We start from the raw sequence: 16,536 nt of genomic DNA on the forward strand, positions 1-16,536 counted from the left end.
ACAAACAAACAAAAAAGCAACTCAGGGGACCTGATGTGGCTCAGTGGTTGAACGTCAGCTTCCCACATACAAGGTCCTGGGTTCAATTCTCCCAGAATCAACCAAAAAAAAAACACAATTTTTTTTTTGAATCCTGAAGATTAAAATGAATCCCAGGGGAAAATTTTTTTCAACCTGAATTGTTTCATGTTATCTTAGGGCCTTTGCATTCTTAGGCTGTCCCTAGCAAACCACATCTGACATCCTTGATGGCGAAGTTTGATCATTGAGCTCTGAACTTCCAAGTACACCAAGGGATATTTTTTCAATCTGCACTAAGAGCTTTTCCCCAAATGCAAAGCAATTGTGAGGGGCATCTGAAAACAGTGACACTAGCTGTGCTTAGTCACATACTGAGAAGTTTACTAAGTGACTTTTTTAAAAATTAAAATTAAGCAACATCAGGCTAAAAGTTAATAGCTATTTGCCAAATGTTCTTCAGTAAAGTAAGATATTTAACAAAAGTATTCAGCATTTCTGCCATTTCCAACTCAGCCTTGGCAAGAACAGAATAAAAATACTAAGAAGTCCAACATTTAATATAGGTAACTGCCGCCAATATTCCTCTTTTCTATCAAAAACTAAAAATAATAAAAATTATAGCTAACACTCTTTTAGAGTGCTTATATATGTGGTTAGGAACTGTTTGAGGACCTTTATAGCTTCATTCTCACAACAACCTCCATGACAGAGGGACTTTAGTATGCCCACTTTAGAAATAAAGAAACAGGGCAAAGAGAAGCCAAGAAGCAGAGATTTAAAACATCACTGACCATCAACACTAGATTTGGATAGCAAAGAAAATTTCCACTATAACAAGGGGTTGTAAAAAGAGCACTGAAGTAACTGTAAAATTGGCAGTTGGCCACAAGAAACACAGGGTTAATTTTTTAAAAATGGTATTCTGCAAACAGCTGCTTCCTCTGGTTGTGATGTCATCATAAATCCTTTTAACAACTAAAACTGGGAAAGTGGCATCATATTACAGCACAAACAAAAGGGAATCAACTAAATGCCTGACAGTGATAAAGGAACAAAAAAGAGAATCAAGTGTGAGGAAAACAGGCGTTTTGAATCTACATTGATCATTTTACTTACAGGATGGTCACAGTCACATACTACTACCTTGCTTTCAAGGGTTTTTACCTCCAAATATCTTCTCATTCACAACAAAACCAAATCAAAACAAAACCACAACAATGTATTTCACCAAACAAACATATGTTATTTAAAATGCAGAGCTGGGCAATTATAAACTGCTGAGAGCTCAAGTACATGGAAACCGCAGGAAACCATGCTTGCACTGATAATGGCCTTATATGGTAAAGATGAGGAGACATCATTTCTGAATGACACTTTGCACTAGGATCTAATGAGAATGCATTTCTCATTCATCCCCATGACACAAGCTCATTTATCATCCACTGACTAAACCAAGGAATCCATGTCTAATTCTTTAGATTAAGAAGGGCCCTTCGGAAAGACACCCGCCACATGTCATGGTGACAACGCAGCTTACTTGCGTCTCTAAGCAGCAAAATTAAACAAATGGTGAGGCTGGCAGGAAGATTTACAAGAATTTAATGCCAGTTTTTAGAGATTCTTTAATACAATTTTTCATTGTGGTTATATACATATACATAAAATTTGCCATTTTAACCATTTTAAGTGTACAATTCAGGGGCACTAATAAAATTTACAATTCTGTGCCACCATCACCATCATCTGTAACCAAAACGTTTTCATTGCCCAAAACAAAAATATTGTACCCACTAAGCAGTAACTCCCCATTCCATCTTCCCCTGGTGACTTCTAATCTTTCTGTCTCTATGAATTTGCTTATTCTGGTTATTTCCTATAACTGGAATCATAAAATGTTTGATATTTCATGTCTGACTTATTTCCCTCAGCATAATGTTTTCAAATTTCATACATGCTGCATGTCTCAGAACATCAGTCCTTTTAATGGCTAAATAATATTCTACTGTGTGTATACACCATATTTTGTTTATCCATTCATTCGTCAATGGACAGTGGAGTTGCTTCCCCCTTTTGGTTATTGTGAATAATGCTGCTATGACACTGGCGTATAGTTATCTATCTGTCCAAGTCCCTGCTGTCAGTTCTTTTTGGATATATACCTAGAAGGGAGATTGTCAGATGATTTGGTAATTTTATGTTTAACTTTTGGAGGAACCACCAAACTGTTTTCTACAGTTGCTGCACCATTTTACACGCCCACCAGCAATGCGCAGCTGTTCCCACTTCTCTACCAGCATTTTCTAATTTTTAAATCCTAGTGGGTGTGAAGTCGTATCTCATTGGAGTTTTGATTTGCATTTTCCTAATGGCTAGTGCTTATTACCCATTTTTGTATTTTCTTTGGAGAAATGTCTATTTAAGTACTTTGTTTTAACTGGGTTATTTGTTCTTTTGTTGTTAATTATAGGAGTTCTTCATATCACCTCAAATTAAACACTTACTAGATAAATGATTTGCAACTATTTTCTTCCATTCTGGAGGTGGTCTTTTCACCTTCTTGATAACATCCTTGGACGCACTTAGATATCTTTTTCAACTAAAAGGTGACTTATTTTCAAATCCTCCTATCAATTTTCCAAGGCTTATATATACATAATAATTTCATTTTACTAATAACTCAGTCCACTGTTTCATTAGGGATGAGTCACTTTAGTTGTATCAACTAGAATACTATTATTTTTCTAGCATGGAATTGAAGGTTTAGCTGAGAATGTAATGAGTCAGTCATTTAGACGCCCCAATTTAAAATATATTTTTTTATTTGCTTATCCACTTACTAGTCCCAATTGCAAGCCAAAAGATTGCTTTTAGAGAGTAGATACGGCTCAAGCGGTTGAGCACCTGCTTCCCCTGTGGGAGGGCCTGGATTTGATTCCTGGTGCCTCCTAAAAACAAAACAAAATGAAAAAACAAAAAGTAAACAAATGAAAAAACTAACTCAGGGGAGCTGATATGGCCGAGTGGTTAGGTATCCCCTTCCTACATAAGAGGCCCCGGGTTCAATCCCCAACCCTGGTACCTCCAAAAAAAAAGATCGCTTTTACTGTACCTCTCTAGTTAAAACCCCAGTGATTGGGATTACCAGCAGGTCAACTCAGTAAGTGGCAAAAAGACCAATACCAAGGCTCCCAAAGGCTCAGGCCCAGAGTCCAGTTTATAAATTTATAGGACATGAATGAAACAGGTTGGGGCACTAGCTTATATGTTATTAGCTAAAAGATCCAGTGGCCTGCCCAAGGCCAAGCAACATGAGCCCAAGGGAAAACTCAGCCTCTGAAGTGTATGTACAGCTGGCACAAAGGAAAGGAAGGAATAAGGGCAAAATTTCCACGTGGTGGCCTGAGCTGAGCCTGATAGCTTTGAGTATGTTCCAGCTAGCAGCCCTCAGAGTAGCAGAAAACCTCTGAGACACCAGCACTATCATTTGCTTTGGGTTTGGGGAAAGTTCTCAAAAATTCCAAAACAGCCAAAAGACTCAGCAGAGTCCCTGGAGACTGATGCTTCAACTGAACCCACAGAATTAGGCAATATTTTCCTTCAGTGAGCTGCTTTTTTTTTTTTTGGTGGGGGGGGGGATGAAAATAAAAATTTAAGGATCAGTAAATGCATAACTTTACTTGCCCTAAAAAATACTCATAATTTTAAATAACTTTACAAAAACATTCCTTCATAGATATATAAAATTCAATGTATAATTCTTATAAAGATATATTTCTACTTGTAAAGATATTTCCCATCAATTTTAATAGAAAACCACAACTGCTTTCAGTTACATCTAAAGTGTATCTCAGGCGGCGGACCTGGCCCAGTGGTTGGAGCGTCTGTCTACCACATGGGAGGTCGGCGGTTCAAACCCCGGGCCCCCTTGACCCGTGTGGAGCTGGCCCATGCGCAGTGCTGATGCGCACAAGGAGTTCCCTGCCACGCAGGGGTGTCCCCCGTGTAGAGGAGCCCCATGTGCAAGGAGTGTGCCCTGTAAGGAGAGCCGCCCAGCACGAAAGAAAGTGTAGCCTGTCTAAGAATAGTGCCACACACACGGAGAACTGACACAAGATGACACAACAAAAAGAAACACAGATTCCCATGACGCTAACAACAACAGAAGTGACAAAGAAGACAACGCAGCAAAAAGACAGAGAACAGACAACCGGGGTGGGGGGAAGGAGAGAGAAATAAATAAATCTTTAAAAAATAAATAAAATGAAGTGTATCTCATTTATTTGATTCACACCTAACTCAAAAAAGGAATCTATTTATGAAAATGCACTCATCTCATGTTGAGGGCAGTACTGTGCAAGTAAGAAAAAATCTAAATATATACAAACAAACAAAAAATTCTCATGGTCATTTTTCTATAAAGGAATTCCATCTTGATATGTATTTTTAAAAGAGTTAATGGTATGTTATGGTTGTACCCACAGACTTTTTCACCTTCCTAAGCCAATCCACAAAATTCAACACTGGGATGCTTCAAATATGTCCTTATGTACTAACAACTGATAATTTAGAATGCCTGTTTCTTTATGTTAGTGTGGCCCCTGACATGGTAATTGTTTTCAATCCACACATTAGCTTGCTCAATATTGATCAAAGATGTTACCAAATTGGTGCTAAGGAGGACCAATCTAAGAATTATTGGTTCCTACAAGAATGGAGACAACAGTTTGTCAAAGCAACAAAAACACTTAACCCAGCTACAAAGTTATTAAACTCTTAAGAGTGACTGAAAGTGACAGACATTAATTTTATCAGTCAAGTCAATATTCCCTTTAAGATGCTCAAGGAATTGTACATACAATTTGAATTCTGGAGTTCAATCATAAAAACCAAAACCATTTCAGGGTGCTGGGTTTTGACTACTTTCTCTACCCAATCTCTCTTATCTAGTCCTGTACAGGCAGCTGCCTCACTTCCTTGTACTTTCCCAACTGCTAATCTGCAGTCATCTGTGACTCTTATCCAGACTTGTTATATTACCCTCAACAGTCCCCACCCCATCCTGAGTAATTTCATACTATCTGACTCAAGAAACAAGCTATAAAGATTTTCCTGGTTACCCCTACTTTATAGTCATATAAACTTTCCTTTTAGGAATAAAAATGCTCCTCAAAATTACTCTATGAGCCCAAATTGTAACAACTATCATACTGACTCCTGAATTAAAAGAAGGTATTTTCAAAAGCACTGATAACAACTCGTTACTGGACTGGGGGCAATCCGCTGTGAGAATTCTTGAACTCTCAGCAAGGAGAATGATAACATGTGCTCAGAAGCAAAGGAAAAGTTTTCAGCCGAGCATAAGGGTTCCATTCACTTGTGCAGAGTTCAAAGGAGTCCAAAAAGGATGTCTATTGAAGTGGGTTTTCTTCCTCCTCTCCACTTCCTTTTTCTTATAACAGTATTATTTATGTGGATGCATGTTCCGTTGGAAGTCCCTCCCACTCCCCAGGGAGGTGTTCTAGTGACCACTGTTGTGAGGCAGGGGGAGAATGGACTTCTACAGCATACCAAAAAGAGTGATGCACAGAATTTATGACTGGTTGACAGGCTGTCACTCAGAACAACGGCTCATGGCCCAGGAATAAAACATTCTGAGCAGGGTTTACTTTAAGGGAACTAGAAACACCAACCTTAAGGGTAAGAAGAGGTGTGCTGGAATAAAACACATAGATTAGGTTACCCAGCCCTGTAAGGTAAGCTAGCACCGAAGCTTCCAGGGAGAGGCAGTGTGGTTCTGCAGAGCCGTTGTCTGCCCGCGCATGAAAAAGAACAGGCTTTATGGGCAGAAATGAAAATGCGAGCAAATCATCTTGGCATCACTGATCTACTCCAAAAACTGGGTTTAATGTTGAATAGACCATATTTAAAGTCCTTTAAGAACTTGAAGGAATTTACTATAAAACTATGAATATTTTATTATCAGAACGCAAAAAAGTAGAAGAGTTAAAATTTCCTTACTCAACCATGGCAAAATATGCAATAACAACCAAAGAAGCTGCATTTCCTAACTTCCTGGCTTAACAAAAATTTACAGGGTGAAAACCTAACACTTTCCGCTCATTACTGCAGAGACATAATTCCATATATTTCTGGTCTGAGAACAAACAAGAATCAGGAACTCAGGATGAGGAAGAACCTGGTCAAAAGAAAATTCACCTTGAAGGCAAAAGCTTGGCCATAGAACCATAGATCTAAGTGCAAATGTAGGAAATCTAAACAAAGTGTTTAATATCATAGCAGGAAAGAAGAGATGATACTGGTTCAAATCAAATATCAAACTGGTTGCCTAATCCCATGTATTAAGCAAACAACGCAGGCTATTTCTCCACGGGGACCTCTGTGTATGACTAAGAGCTCCAGGGCTCTCCCTTCCAATTTCAGGTCTGTACAAGCCTCAGAATAAAAAGCCACCCTCCTTAAAATGGGAATGAAAAACAAACAAAAAAAAATTACAACTTTTTAGTAGATGTCTTGGGCTCCGTGGCAGAGCCAGCTGCATCTTGCAAGAGGTTCTGCACAAGCTTGAGGGCCCACGTACAGACCCAATTCAGAAGCCCGTATCACTTAACCATGACTTGAAGCTCAGCCAGAAAAGAAACCCAAATCACCTTGCCTGAGAAAGCAGACATGCGCTCCGTGCCATCTCCCATCCCTAACTAGCAGAGCCTCCTCGCAGGAGCAGAAAATTCACTACCTTGGTTATAAGGTAGCTTCTGGACAAATCATGACTGCAGAAACGTGCTCGTTAAACCCTGAATCTATTTCGTGGTCATGTATATTCAGAAACCCTTTACTAGCCTAAGATAAGAGCAGTCTCAAGTTTATTACCCTGAGCACTTGTCTACGTGCTCAGCAGGACGCCCACTCCAGAAACCCAGGAAAGAGTTAAAAGTTCTTTGCACTTGACTCGGTGGCATCTCTTTACCACACACTCCCAGATCCCACCATTCTGGGAGCCTGGCCGTGCAGCCAATCGAAGTAAAGGAAGGAAATTATCCTGGCCGCCTAACAGCCCCAGAGCGCTAATGGCCATATATGGTAAAAACCACTGTCAGAGCCCTGTCAGGCCTGCTGGCCGGCTGCTGTGGACATATCAGTGCACTGCAGCCGGAGGAGAAGCCAGCCAAGGAAAGGCACAAAGGACAGGCGCCTGCTCATCTCCTGGGCGGGGGGGTGGGGTGGAGCAGGGAGGGTTGGCACAAGAAGGGAGGAAGCTGTCATCTGCCCAGCACTCTGAGTCACAGCTACTCACTGTAATCAGAACAGCCCCAGGGTCCATGGTGGGGTTCCTCCTGCCAGAGCTGTGCGCCCCATTGTTAACTGGGGATGAGGAGGGTGTTCCCCTCCCCCCAAGTGAGCCTACGGAAAGCACAGTCACCAGGAGAAAATGAAAAGGCCCTTCTGTGGCACTTCATGTGGTAATGAGGCTGCGCTCGCGTGGCTGGCAGCTCATGACATAATCTGGAAGCCATTGTTCTGCACCTGGTGCCCTCCACCCTCCCCCGGCAGCTCCCACCCCTTCCCACTCCTTCCCCCACCCCCAGCCCATCCCCTGGACAGCGCAAGGTGTTCCCTGCGCCAGACAGCAGCTCTTTCAGGAGGGAGTGAATGGGCACCACACAGCACGTCAGGGCACTGGCACTGCATGAAATGCCCTACCCACAGCTCCAGAGCTGCTGTGTGCCAAACGTCCGCATGGGGACAAAGGGCTCCCGGCACCACACCCTTGTCCAAATGGGAGCACTGTTGTTCCTGAAAATGGAAATGCCTGTCAGCAGTGTCCAGTAAGGGGAAGACACAGCCAGCCCAAATCCAGCAGGTGCTGGCAGCGACTGAGGATCGGAAGAAAAGCGCCTTCAGGGTCCTTCCATTTCTTTTGAACTGTGCATGAAAAAGGCACTTATCAGCTCGGTGCCTGGCACTTAAAGGAAGTCCTCGATAAATGCGAACTGTTATTTCATCATTGCCGTTATTTCTTCATGAGGTATGGGATAGACAGAATTGTTTCCAAACCTTAAGGCAATTCTCCAAGCTGGCAGAATCAAAGCCCTGACAAGCTAGTGTTTGTCTTTAAGCTTGCTAATCACAGAGAAAGACCACAAAGGATGAAATGTCAATTAGATTATACTTTCTATACTAAAAACAAACAAACAAACAAACAAAATAAAACCACTTTACTCTCAGTGGGAAAAAAATACAAAAATAAAAATATATGTACAAATCAAACAAAGACTCAAAGGCCTGGGGTCTAATCCACGAGAGAACCCCACAGCTTTGGGCAATCAATCAGAGTTTCAATTTCCACAACTGAAGGACAAAAGTATGGTAACAGTCCCACCAACTGCAAAAGCCGAATGCTCTTTATCAAGGAGGTATTTACAAACAGCACATTCTGCGTCAGGCTGGAGTCACATTTCTAACGAATAAGACATGGAGCCACTACCTTTTCCTAAAGATGATGCAGAGGAAAGATGTTATGCTGATCCAGTTAGAAAAATAATCTTAAAATATACAACAGCATTTATTCTGGTTCTTCTCTACAAAACGATCAAGGAAAATACCAATTTTGTACTATTTACATTGAAAGTGAAGGAAAAAAGAGCCAAGAATTATATACTTTTCAACCAAAAAGCTATCCTTCAGCTTTCCTTACTCACCCCTCCAAACAAACATCCCATTCTCCTATACCAGAAAAGTCAACCTAAACTCCAGAGAGCTGGGAATTTGAAGTTCCAAGGAATGGGGCTGTTCCCTCGTTCTTCGCCCTCGTGAGACCAGAGCGACTCTTTCTACTTGTCAGTGAACTGGCTTGGCTCCTGTTGTGTTTCATCTCTAGCTCCTACCCACAGGAGAAACCCAAATTCAAGAGAACCTTCTCTGTGATGTCTTCTTTGACTTCTGAGCTTCAGATGGAACTCACCTCTCTCATTGCTGTGTCAGAACCCTTTATGAATATACAAAGCTCCCCACTGAAGAGATCAAGGTCAGTTGTCAAAGAAGGCTTTTTTTTAAAGGAGGTACCAGGGGATTAAACTCCGGACCTTACACGTGGGAGGCAGGTGCTCAATCACTGAGCTACACCCGCTCCCCTCAGAGAAGCTTTTCAAGAGCAGCAACTCAATACAGGTCCTGGGACACAGCAGGCACTCAAATGAACAAGTAAGTGAATGAATAAATGTGATTTTTAAAAAGTTATACATGCTCTGATAATATTGCTAATACTTATTAAAAAATAAAACTATTTAAAAATAATTTTACGTGTAATAGGCTCATTGCACAACATTTTTAAAAAGTACAGGTTAAGTATAAAGAAGAAAATAAAATTCATCTTTATTCAACATTAGCATTCCAGACTTTTTCCTAAAAAACGGTAATGTAAAGTTACACATAAGACAGTGACTACATTCGCACAGCATTTTTCAGGTTAAGGACAATGTACTAGAATACAGGATAACAAAACCTTGCCACGGAGTGTATTTCCTTTGCTATTGTATCAAATTCTGCACATACCTCTGTAGTTGTTTTTTTGTTTTTGTTTTTAAGGAAGGGTAGAAAGATAGTACTCAAAACTACCAGAAAGCCTTTTAGCTCACTGTGAAGTACTCCTTTATTTGTGTGAACTAACTTACTATCTGAGAACACATGTATTAGTTATCGACTGCTGCTTATTAACAGGTCACCCTAAAACTTAGCTGCTTAAAGCAATAAACTTTTATTATCTCACACAGTTTCTGAGGGTCAGGAATTCAAAAGCAGCTTATCTGGATGGTTCTGCCTCGGGGTCTCTCGTGAGTCAAGATGTCCCCAGTGGGTGCAGTCACCTGCGGGCGTGACTAGGGCTGGAGGATGCACCTTCAGTCCCGCTCATCCACGAGGTTGCTACGTTGGTGCTGGTTGTGGGCAGGAGGTCCCAGGGACGTCTCCATCAAGCTACTTGAGTAGCTTTGGCCAGCAAGTAACCCAAAAGAGAACACGTGGTGCCACAATGCTTTTTTAATGACCTAGCCTCAAAAGTCACACTCCATCAGGTCCACAAAAAGCCTATGGGTTCCACGGGTCAGCCCTATTTAACATGGGAGGAAACCACACCATAGCAGGATACCAGGAGGTGAGAAACCACTGGAGGCCAGCTAGCACAATACAGAAAGGAAATAATTATAATACAATGGGCTGAAGTAGCCTGTGAGACCAGCGGCATGGACAAGCTGCTCGGGGAACCGAGGGATGATTTACTTTCTCTGGGAACCAGAGATGACATTTACTCTCTCTGGGAATCAGAGATGACGTCTGCACTGGGTCTTGAACAGGTTAAGAGACGACTGCCAAGTACCATCATTAGGCACTGAGAATACTGACTGAAAGGAATGAGGATTTCTTCTCAACAACTTCATAGGAAAACACTCTAAAACAGTCCTACTCAAACTCGGTTTTGGAGAGAATTAAGTCCTAATGCCCCTAACTTTAGTGAATTAATTTCTCTTCTGTGCATCTAAAAGGCACTGGCCAAATACTATCCTTGGAAGAAATAAGAAAGTAGCCATTCAAATGATTTTCTGTAGGGTTTAACTCTTTTGCAAAAAACCCCAGTTGAGAAAGCCTGCAAAGAAAGTTGAAAAGACAGTTTATAGGCATATGTGAAACAAGAATCCAAATATTCCTACAGCTATTTCCTAAAATAAATGGGAGAAATCTAACTGTGTATAAAGGAAATGCTGCACAGCTATACAAGAAGAGCTAAAAGGAGGCAGGAGTGAGGCAAAGGGAGTGGCCACGCACCTCCCCTCCAGGTCCAGAGCGAAACTCCCTCCACAGCAGTTCCAGTGAGCATGCAATCAGCCCGCACTCCTAAAGCCCACAGCTCCTTCAGGAAGAGCGGAGGGAGGGAGGGAGAGAGTGGCTAGGGAAGACAGTAGCCCTGCATCCTCCTTCCAAGTGAAGGTCAAGAGATCAAGAATATATCATTCAACCATTCCCCCTGATTTGGTTAAGGCGGGAGCTGGCTCGCAGGCTCGCAGGCTCGCAGGCTCGCAGGCTCACAGGCTCACGGCCTCACGGGGATGTGGAGGTTTAGCACGTGTGTGTGTGCATGTTTGCACATGTGCATGAGCTTAACCAGAAACGTGGGTATGCGTTCGCAGAAGCCTCCGTGGCTCACAACAGGGATGGGGGTGGTTCAGTTGCCCCGTCCACACAGGAGGAGGCATGTTCGGGTCAAACTGCTAGAGTCCATACAGGGCTAAAAACCTGTTTGCTCTTGAGACAAGGCAGTTTGCACAATTGCAGCAAGAAAAAAATAATAATAATGAAGGTACCCTTATGGCCCAAACCACAAAGCCAATGTCGGTTCAGCAGGCTTACTGTTAGTCAGCCTCTAAAAGACTAAAGAAGAAAACGTACCGAGCCACCCCTTGAGGAGCTCTGAGAGAGCGGCATGCCGCAGCTGGACAGAGGCACTACCGACAGGATCCGTGTGCTAACCTAAGCCGCCCCACCCCAGGAGCGACTGCTTTCCCTACTCCTCCAACAGTGACCTCATAAAATCCCACTTTGTCTAATAAAACCTTCCCAACAAAACACTCATAAAGCATACACTTAAAATAAGCATGTATTTCATTCCTAAGCTTGCCTCTTGCTGTGTGGGTGTGTTTTAATGTATTTGTTCCTATTACTCTTCCTGCTTTATATTTTAGGTCCATGTCTAACTTATTTCACATTTTCCCAGAATCTAACCACAAGCCTCGTGAGGTTATAAGAGTGAGCCCTATTTCTTGTTAACTCAAACTAGCTTGGAAAAGAAATTCATGGCAAGTTGTGTTTTTAAATGGGGCCTTTCTGAAGAGCTCACCTTAAACTTATACATGAATATTCATTATTAATATGTACGGAGAGCCCCAAAAGTAACTTGCCTGCCTACAACCAGGAAAAAAAAAAAACAAGGCAACATTACCAGACATTCCTGAGATAGTTTCGAAAACTGTACCCATCTCTCAAGGTTCATATCTGAAATGATCCCAGAAAGCAATCAGCATGGACTAGAGCCTAACACTCACTTTGAGCATCATTTCCAGCCATCTTGATTTCAAGCATAACTTATTATATTTGAGAATTTGGATTTTTTTCTTGTTAAGTAAAAGCAGCACCTCGTTATAAAACTATTTCATGGACACCAAGAAACTGAAGTTTTAGGAATCTCTTTTCCAGGCCAAGGAGACCTGCACCAGGATTTGTCCCCCATGTCCCTGGGGTCCCCATCATAATTCTCCTTCAGTGCTGCACACCAGAAGAGGAGACAAACATCTCAGTGCCAGCAATCTGCTGGGGTGCTTTCTGGGGGAGAGGAGGACACTGGACACAACAAAAACTAGATGCATGTGCTCCTGCAGGGCAGAGGGGCCAGCACCCGCACAGCAGGTACTCGACTGGTGGAATGATCAAAACAACTGACCACATGTGAATGTTCAGACAACAGTGAAGACTGGTACATTTTTTATATAATAAGGAGAAAACAGCTTCTGTAAAAATGTCTTTTATAATCCTTATTCAAATATAATTATACCAAAAGCATAAGATACATAACAAGCAGGCAGACAATCCACTAAACAGGTGTTTAAGTTTTCTGACAGTGTGGAAGGCGGTTCTATTTTCTAGCAGCTACTGATGCCCAGGTTAGGTAGTAACTAGCCTCGGGACAGCCTCTTAGGAAGACGAGACAGAGGCATTACGTGATGCTCCTGCTCCAGGGCTTACTTAACCGGTCCTGAGAGCTCCCAGGACAAAGGACTGTCTAGAGGGCCCACAAAGCCACTTGCCTTTGCTGGGCTCAGCATTGGCCTGGGTTGAAAATCAGCCACTATAAAGGCTTGTAGTTTCCAAAGTTATACTTTGGCACAAATGAGGGGGAAAAAATGGAACAATAGTGTATTTCTTTGCTGAATTTTAAGTAACAAACCAGCTGCGTTAGAAATCACTTTATAACTAAAACTCACAGGATGCATTTCTAAGGTCATCTAGAATTATCAAGGCAGAAAATCAATTGTATATATAACCCCTTTAGTCAAATTGAGAGAGAAATGGTGAGGCAAAGGGAGAGAATGGCACATCCAAGCCCCGTCACAAGTCAGCAACGGAGACAGGACTGAATCCCCCAGGCTCCCCCAGTTCTCAGACCAGTTTTCTTTCCTCCACATCCTACTGACTCTAAAGGCTAACTACTTCAGCTTCTGTAAGTGATAGTTACATACACTTTGAATTTAATACAGACTCATCATACAGCACTTGTGAACCTGTCAGTTATAAAAGTTAATAATCCCAAATATTGACCTTATTTCCAATGGCTGTCGCTGGGCTTCGTTTACACCAATGTCACCTCCCACAAAAGCAAATTAACATTTAAGGAACAAAGCCACACAGACAGTAGTATGGCCTGGAAAAGACCCTCAAAGCTCCTGCAAAAAGCAACACCTCATCCAAACACAATTTTTAAGGCAATTTATTCTAACCTAAATCCTGTAAGTCAAATTAAACAGCAAAATGATAAGTTAGGAACTGCATACTGGTTTCCTTTAAATGGTAAAAATGAAACTGAAAAGATTCCCATGGTTGGTAAAAACAAAGATGGACTCGCAGAGAAGCCTTTTGTGGATGTGGAAGTTGAAGTGAACGGTCTGAACTCAGCAAGCTATGCCATTCCAAAATCTATTTTGGACTACTTAACTGGCTTACTCCATTTCTTTGAAGAAAGAAAAAAAAATGCCTTAAATGCATCCCTCAGTCTGTAAAAGGGGAAATAAAAGCTCAACTCCAAAAGAGGTGATGGAGTTCCAGTGCCCAATCAGGGCTGACAAGCTGTGGCTGTCTTCTCAGCTGCCTGCCATAAAACCCACCACGGAAAAGTCGACCTTCTAATTGTTCCTTGCTCCTGGTGAAAAAATAAACTAAAAAAATAGTGGAGACAAACGTCACTGTCATTAAGTTCAAGCTCCCACTCCAAAATCATCATCAAGGACAGTTAACAGTAGTTTAGTATACTTACTCGCCACCCAACAGCAAATCTCAGCAGAAATAAAAATATCCAAATAGAAAACAAAATTTCAATTTACTGAAAAGATTCTCTTTAAATATGAGCAGTAGTTTTGTCAATAAGAAGGTGCATTTGAAGACACTTATCAAATTTACTCCCCAATGTATCCATCTCCCTATTTCTGTAGAGAGATAGTTCTATTGTGTAACAGCACATCAGTTGGGTCACTAGAGTAAAAATCAGACATTAAAAACAAATAAGTTAGTCATGAGCATCTCCGAAAGAAAAGAACAAGAGAGATGGAAATTTTCCCAAGGAAAAGATACCAAAAATATAATGGGAAAAAGTACTTTGGCAGAAACTCCCCGTCAGAACCTCATAGCCCATTCTGATGCTATATACCTCTAAAATGAATGGCTCCTACCCAGGAGGGCTCCACTCTCCCCACTGCTTTCAGCAGAGTGGAAATACCCGTCCTATAACTCACCATCTGCATCCTGACTTCACGCGGAGCCTGCTCTTGTTTTCCTCCTAAAATCTAACTAGAACGTGACTGTTTCAAGGCTCTCTTCACAGCTTTTTCCCCCATTAGTCACAGTGCTGGGATTTACTGATACAGTAACAGATCGTGATCTTGAGAAGATTGTCAGCAGATACCCCAAACTCCTACCTTATGCTCCCACCTTGGAAGATAAAGTAGGGAGAAGGGAGGACTCAGAAGCCCAATGAAACCGAACCACACAGGAATCCACTTTCAGTAAAGAGCCTTTATTTTACCACTTGTTAACTCTTTAAATCCTATGATGAAATTTATTACTGTCCAGAATTGAAAACTGTATGGTTTGGGGAAATTCTCTTCAGCTCCTGTCCCATTTATTAATACCTTGCAAAAAAAACCACCCCAAGTCTCAGTCCTCATGACTTTGGGGAGGCAGGGTGGAGAGAACATCTTACAAATTACTACCTATTTAAAAACATACTTGTTCTAAAAACTGTACTCCAAAAGAAACACTTGGTGAAAAGTGGATAACTAACCAAATCACAAAATCCCTGAGCCTATCCCCGCTCACAGACTCATCATAATAATGTTTCATCCACAGAGGGCACCCAGAACAGAGTTCATCAGTCTGTTTAATGATTCTCTGTTACAGAAAAACTTATGTGGTTGGCAAGGCATGTGGACTGTAACCTCAGTTACAGCTGAGTCTTACGGGCGCAGCAATCACACAATTCCTACCGAATGACGAGTCTCCAAAGTCAATCAATTATGGAAAAAGTATGGAGAGCATCGGAGGGCAGCTAACAGAACAGAGGGTCAAATTACTTACCTTGTGCAAAGGGAGCACAAGGAACGCTCCTCCCCCACTGGCTTCTACGATTATGGCAACAAATCTGGGATTGACGGCACAAAAGGAACTATCCCAGGTCACACGAGAAACCCGGATGTCATCATAACACTGGTCATTTTTCACGGCTTGCCCAAATACATGACGAAATTTGCTCTGTCGTACCACTCGCCTCATCGTGTCTGCAGAAGAAGAGCAAGAATTATGTTAGAACTACACCACACTGAAAGATTTACTTTCACAAACAAAAAGTCACAAGTAGGAAAAACGGAATGGCATGGCAATCTGTCTGCTCTCCTAAAAAGGAGCCAGGTTGCAAATCCAAATTTCCTTAAGCAGCACATACCCAGAGGAAAACTACAAAACACATCAGGGAAAGAATTACAAAGATAGGAAAAATTCCCAATTCAGGATCCAGAAACAGCTCATTAGTTTAAATTTCAGGAAAAAGATCAAGGGAAAGCATGAAAGGAAAATTTGCCTTTAGGGCCAGGTAGGAACTAAAAGACAATTCATTCCAACCATCTCTTCTTACAGATAAGAAAACTCCAAGGTTAAGTTAAACTGGTAGATTTGAAGCTCAAGAGAGCCCAAACACCTCAGCCTGCCAAGGTAACTTCATTTTTCAAACATTTTCCCCAGACCTCAGCACTGTTCTGTGTGGGATCTCTGCCTGCTCACCAGAATTTCCAAAGTGGCCAACTAAGTGTACTTGGGGAATTCAAAAGAGACACAAGTAACCACCCTGTCTTCAAGAGTCTTCCAATTTCCTTCTAATGCAGACATAATAATTGAAGCAATGCAGAACCAAACTGTCTGGTACTGAAAGCTTACAAAGTCACAAATAGGAAAAATCAGTCTGGGCCAAGGCAGCAGACGGGTCTTGGGAAACAGCAGCAAGTATTTAAATAGAAAGTAATGTGATGAAAGCAAAGTTTGGGGTGATAATAAGTCCGGCAGCAACATCCTGGAAGGATTAGATGAGAAGAAGCCAAAAGCAAGGTGCTGGGCTGAGAAGCTGGGACAGTAAACCAGGCCTGAGAAAGGCTGGGAATGATTATAGCAGTAGCAGTTGGACGAGGCAAAACC

The 16,536-nt window shown here is 41.8% G+C and overlaps 1 protein-coding gene across 2 annotated transcripts in view; it reads right to left on the reverse strand.

Annotated features, from left to right (window-relative positions):
- Nucleotides 1–16,536, reverse strand: part of CORO1C (coronin 1C) — a 77,210-nt gene that overhangs the window by 41,694 nt on the left and 18,980 nt on the right. For both annotated transcript variants that reach the window (XM_004470179.5, XM_023592189.2), the window contains one exon: nt 15,430–15,629. In XM_004470179.5, the coding sequence (XP_004470236.1) occupies nt 15,430–15,624 (195 nt within the window). In that variant the 5' untranslated portion in view covers nt 15,625–15,629. The remainder of the gene's footprint in view (nt 1–15,429; nt 15,630–16,536) is intronic.

The sequence above is a fragment of the Dasypus novemcinctus genome, chromosome 19 (assembly GCF_030445035.2).
Source record: "Dasypus novemcinctus isolate mDasNov1 chromosome 19, mDasNov1.1.hap2, whole genome shotgun sequence".
In the NCBI taxonomy this organism is placed as follows: Eukaryota; Metazoa; Chordata; class Mammalia; order Cingulata; family Dasypodidae; genus Dasypus; species Dasypus novemcinctus.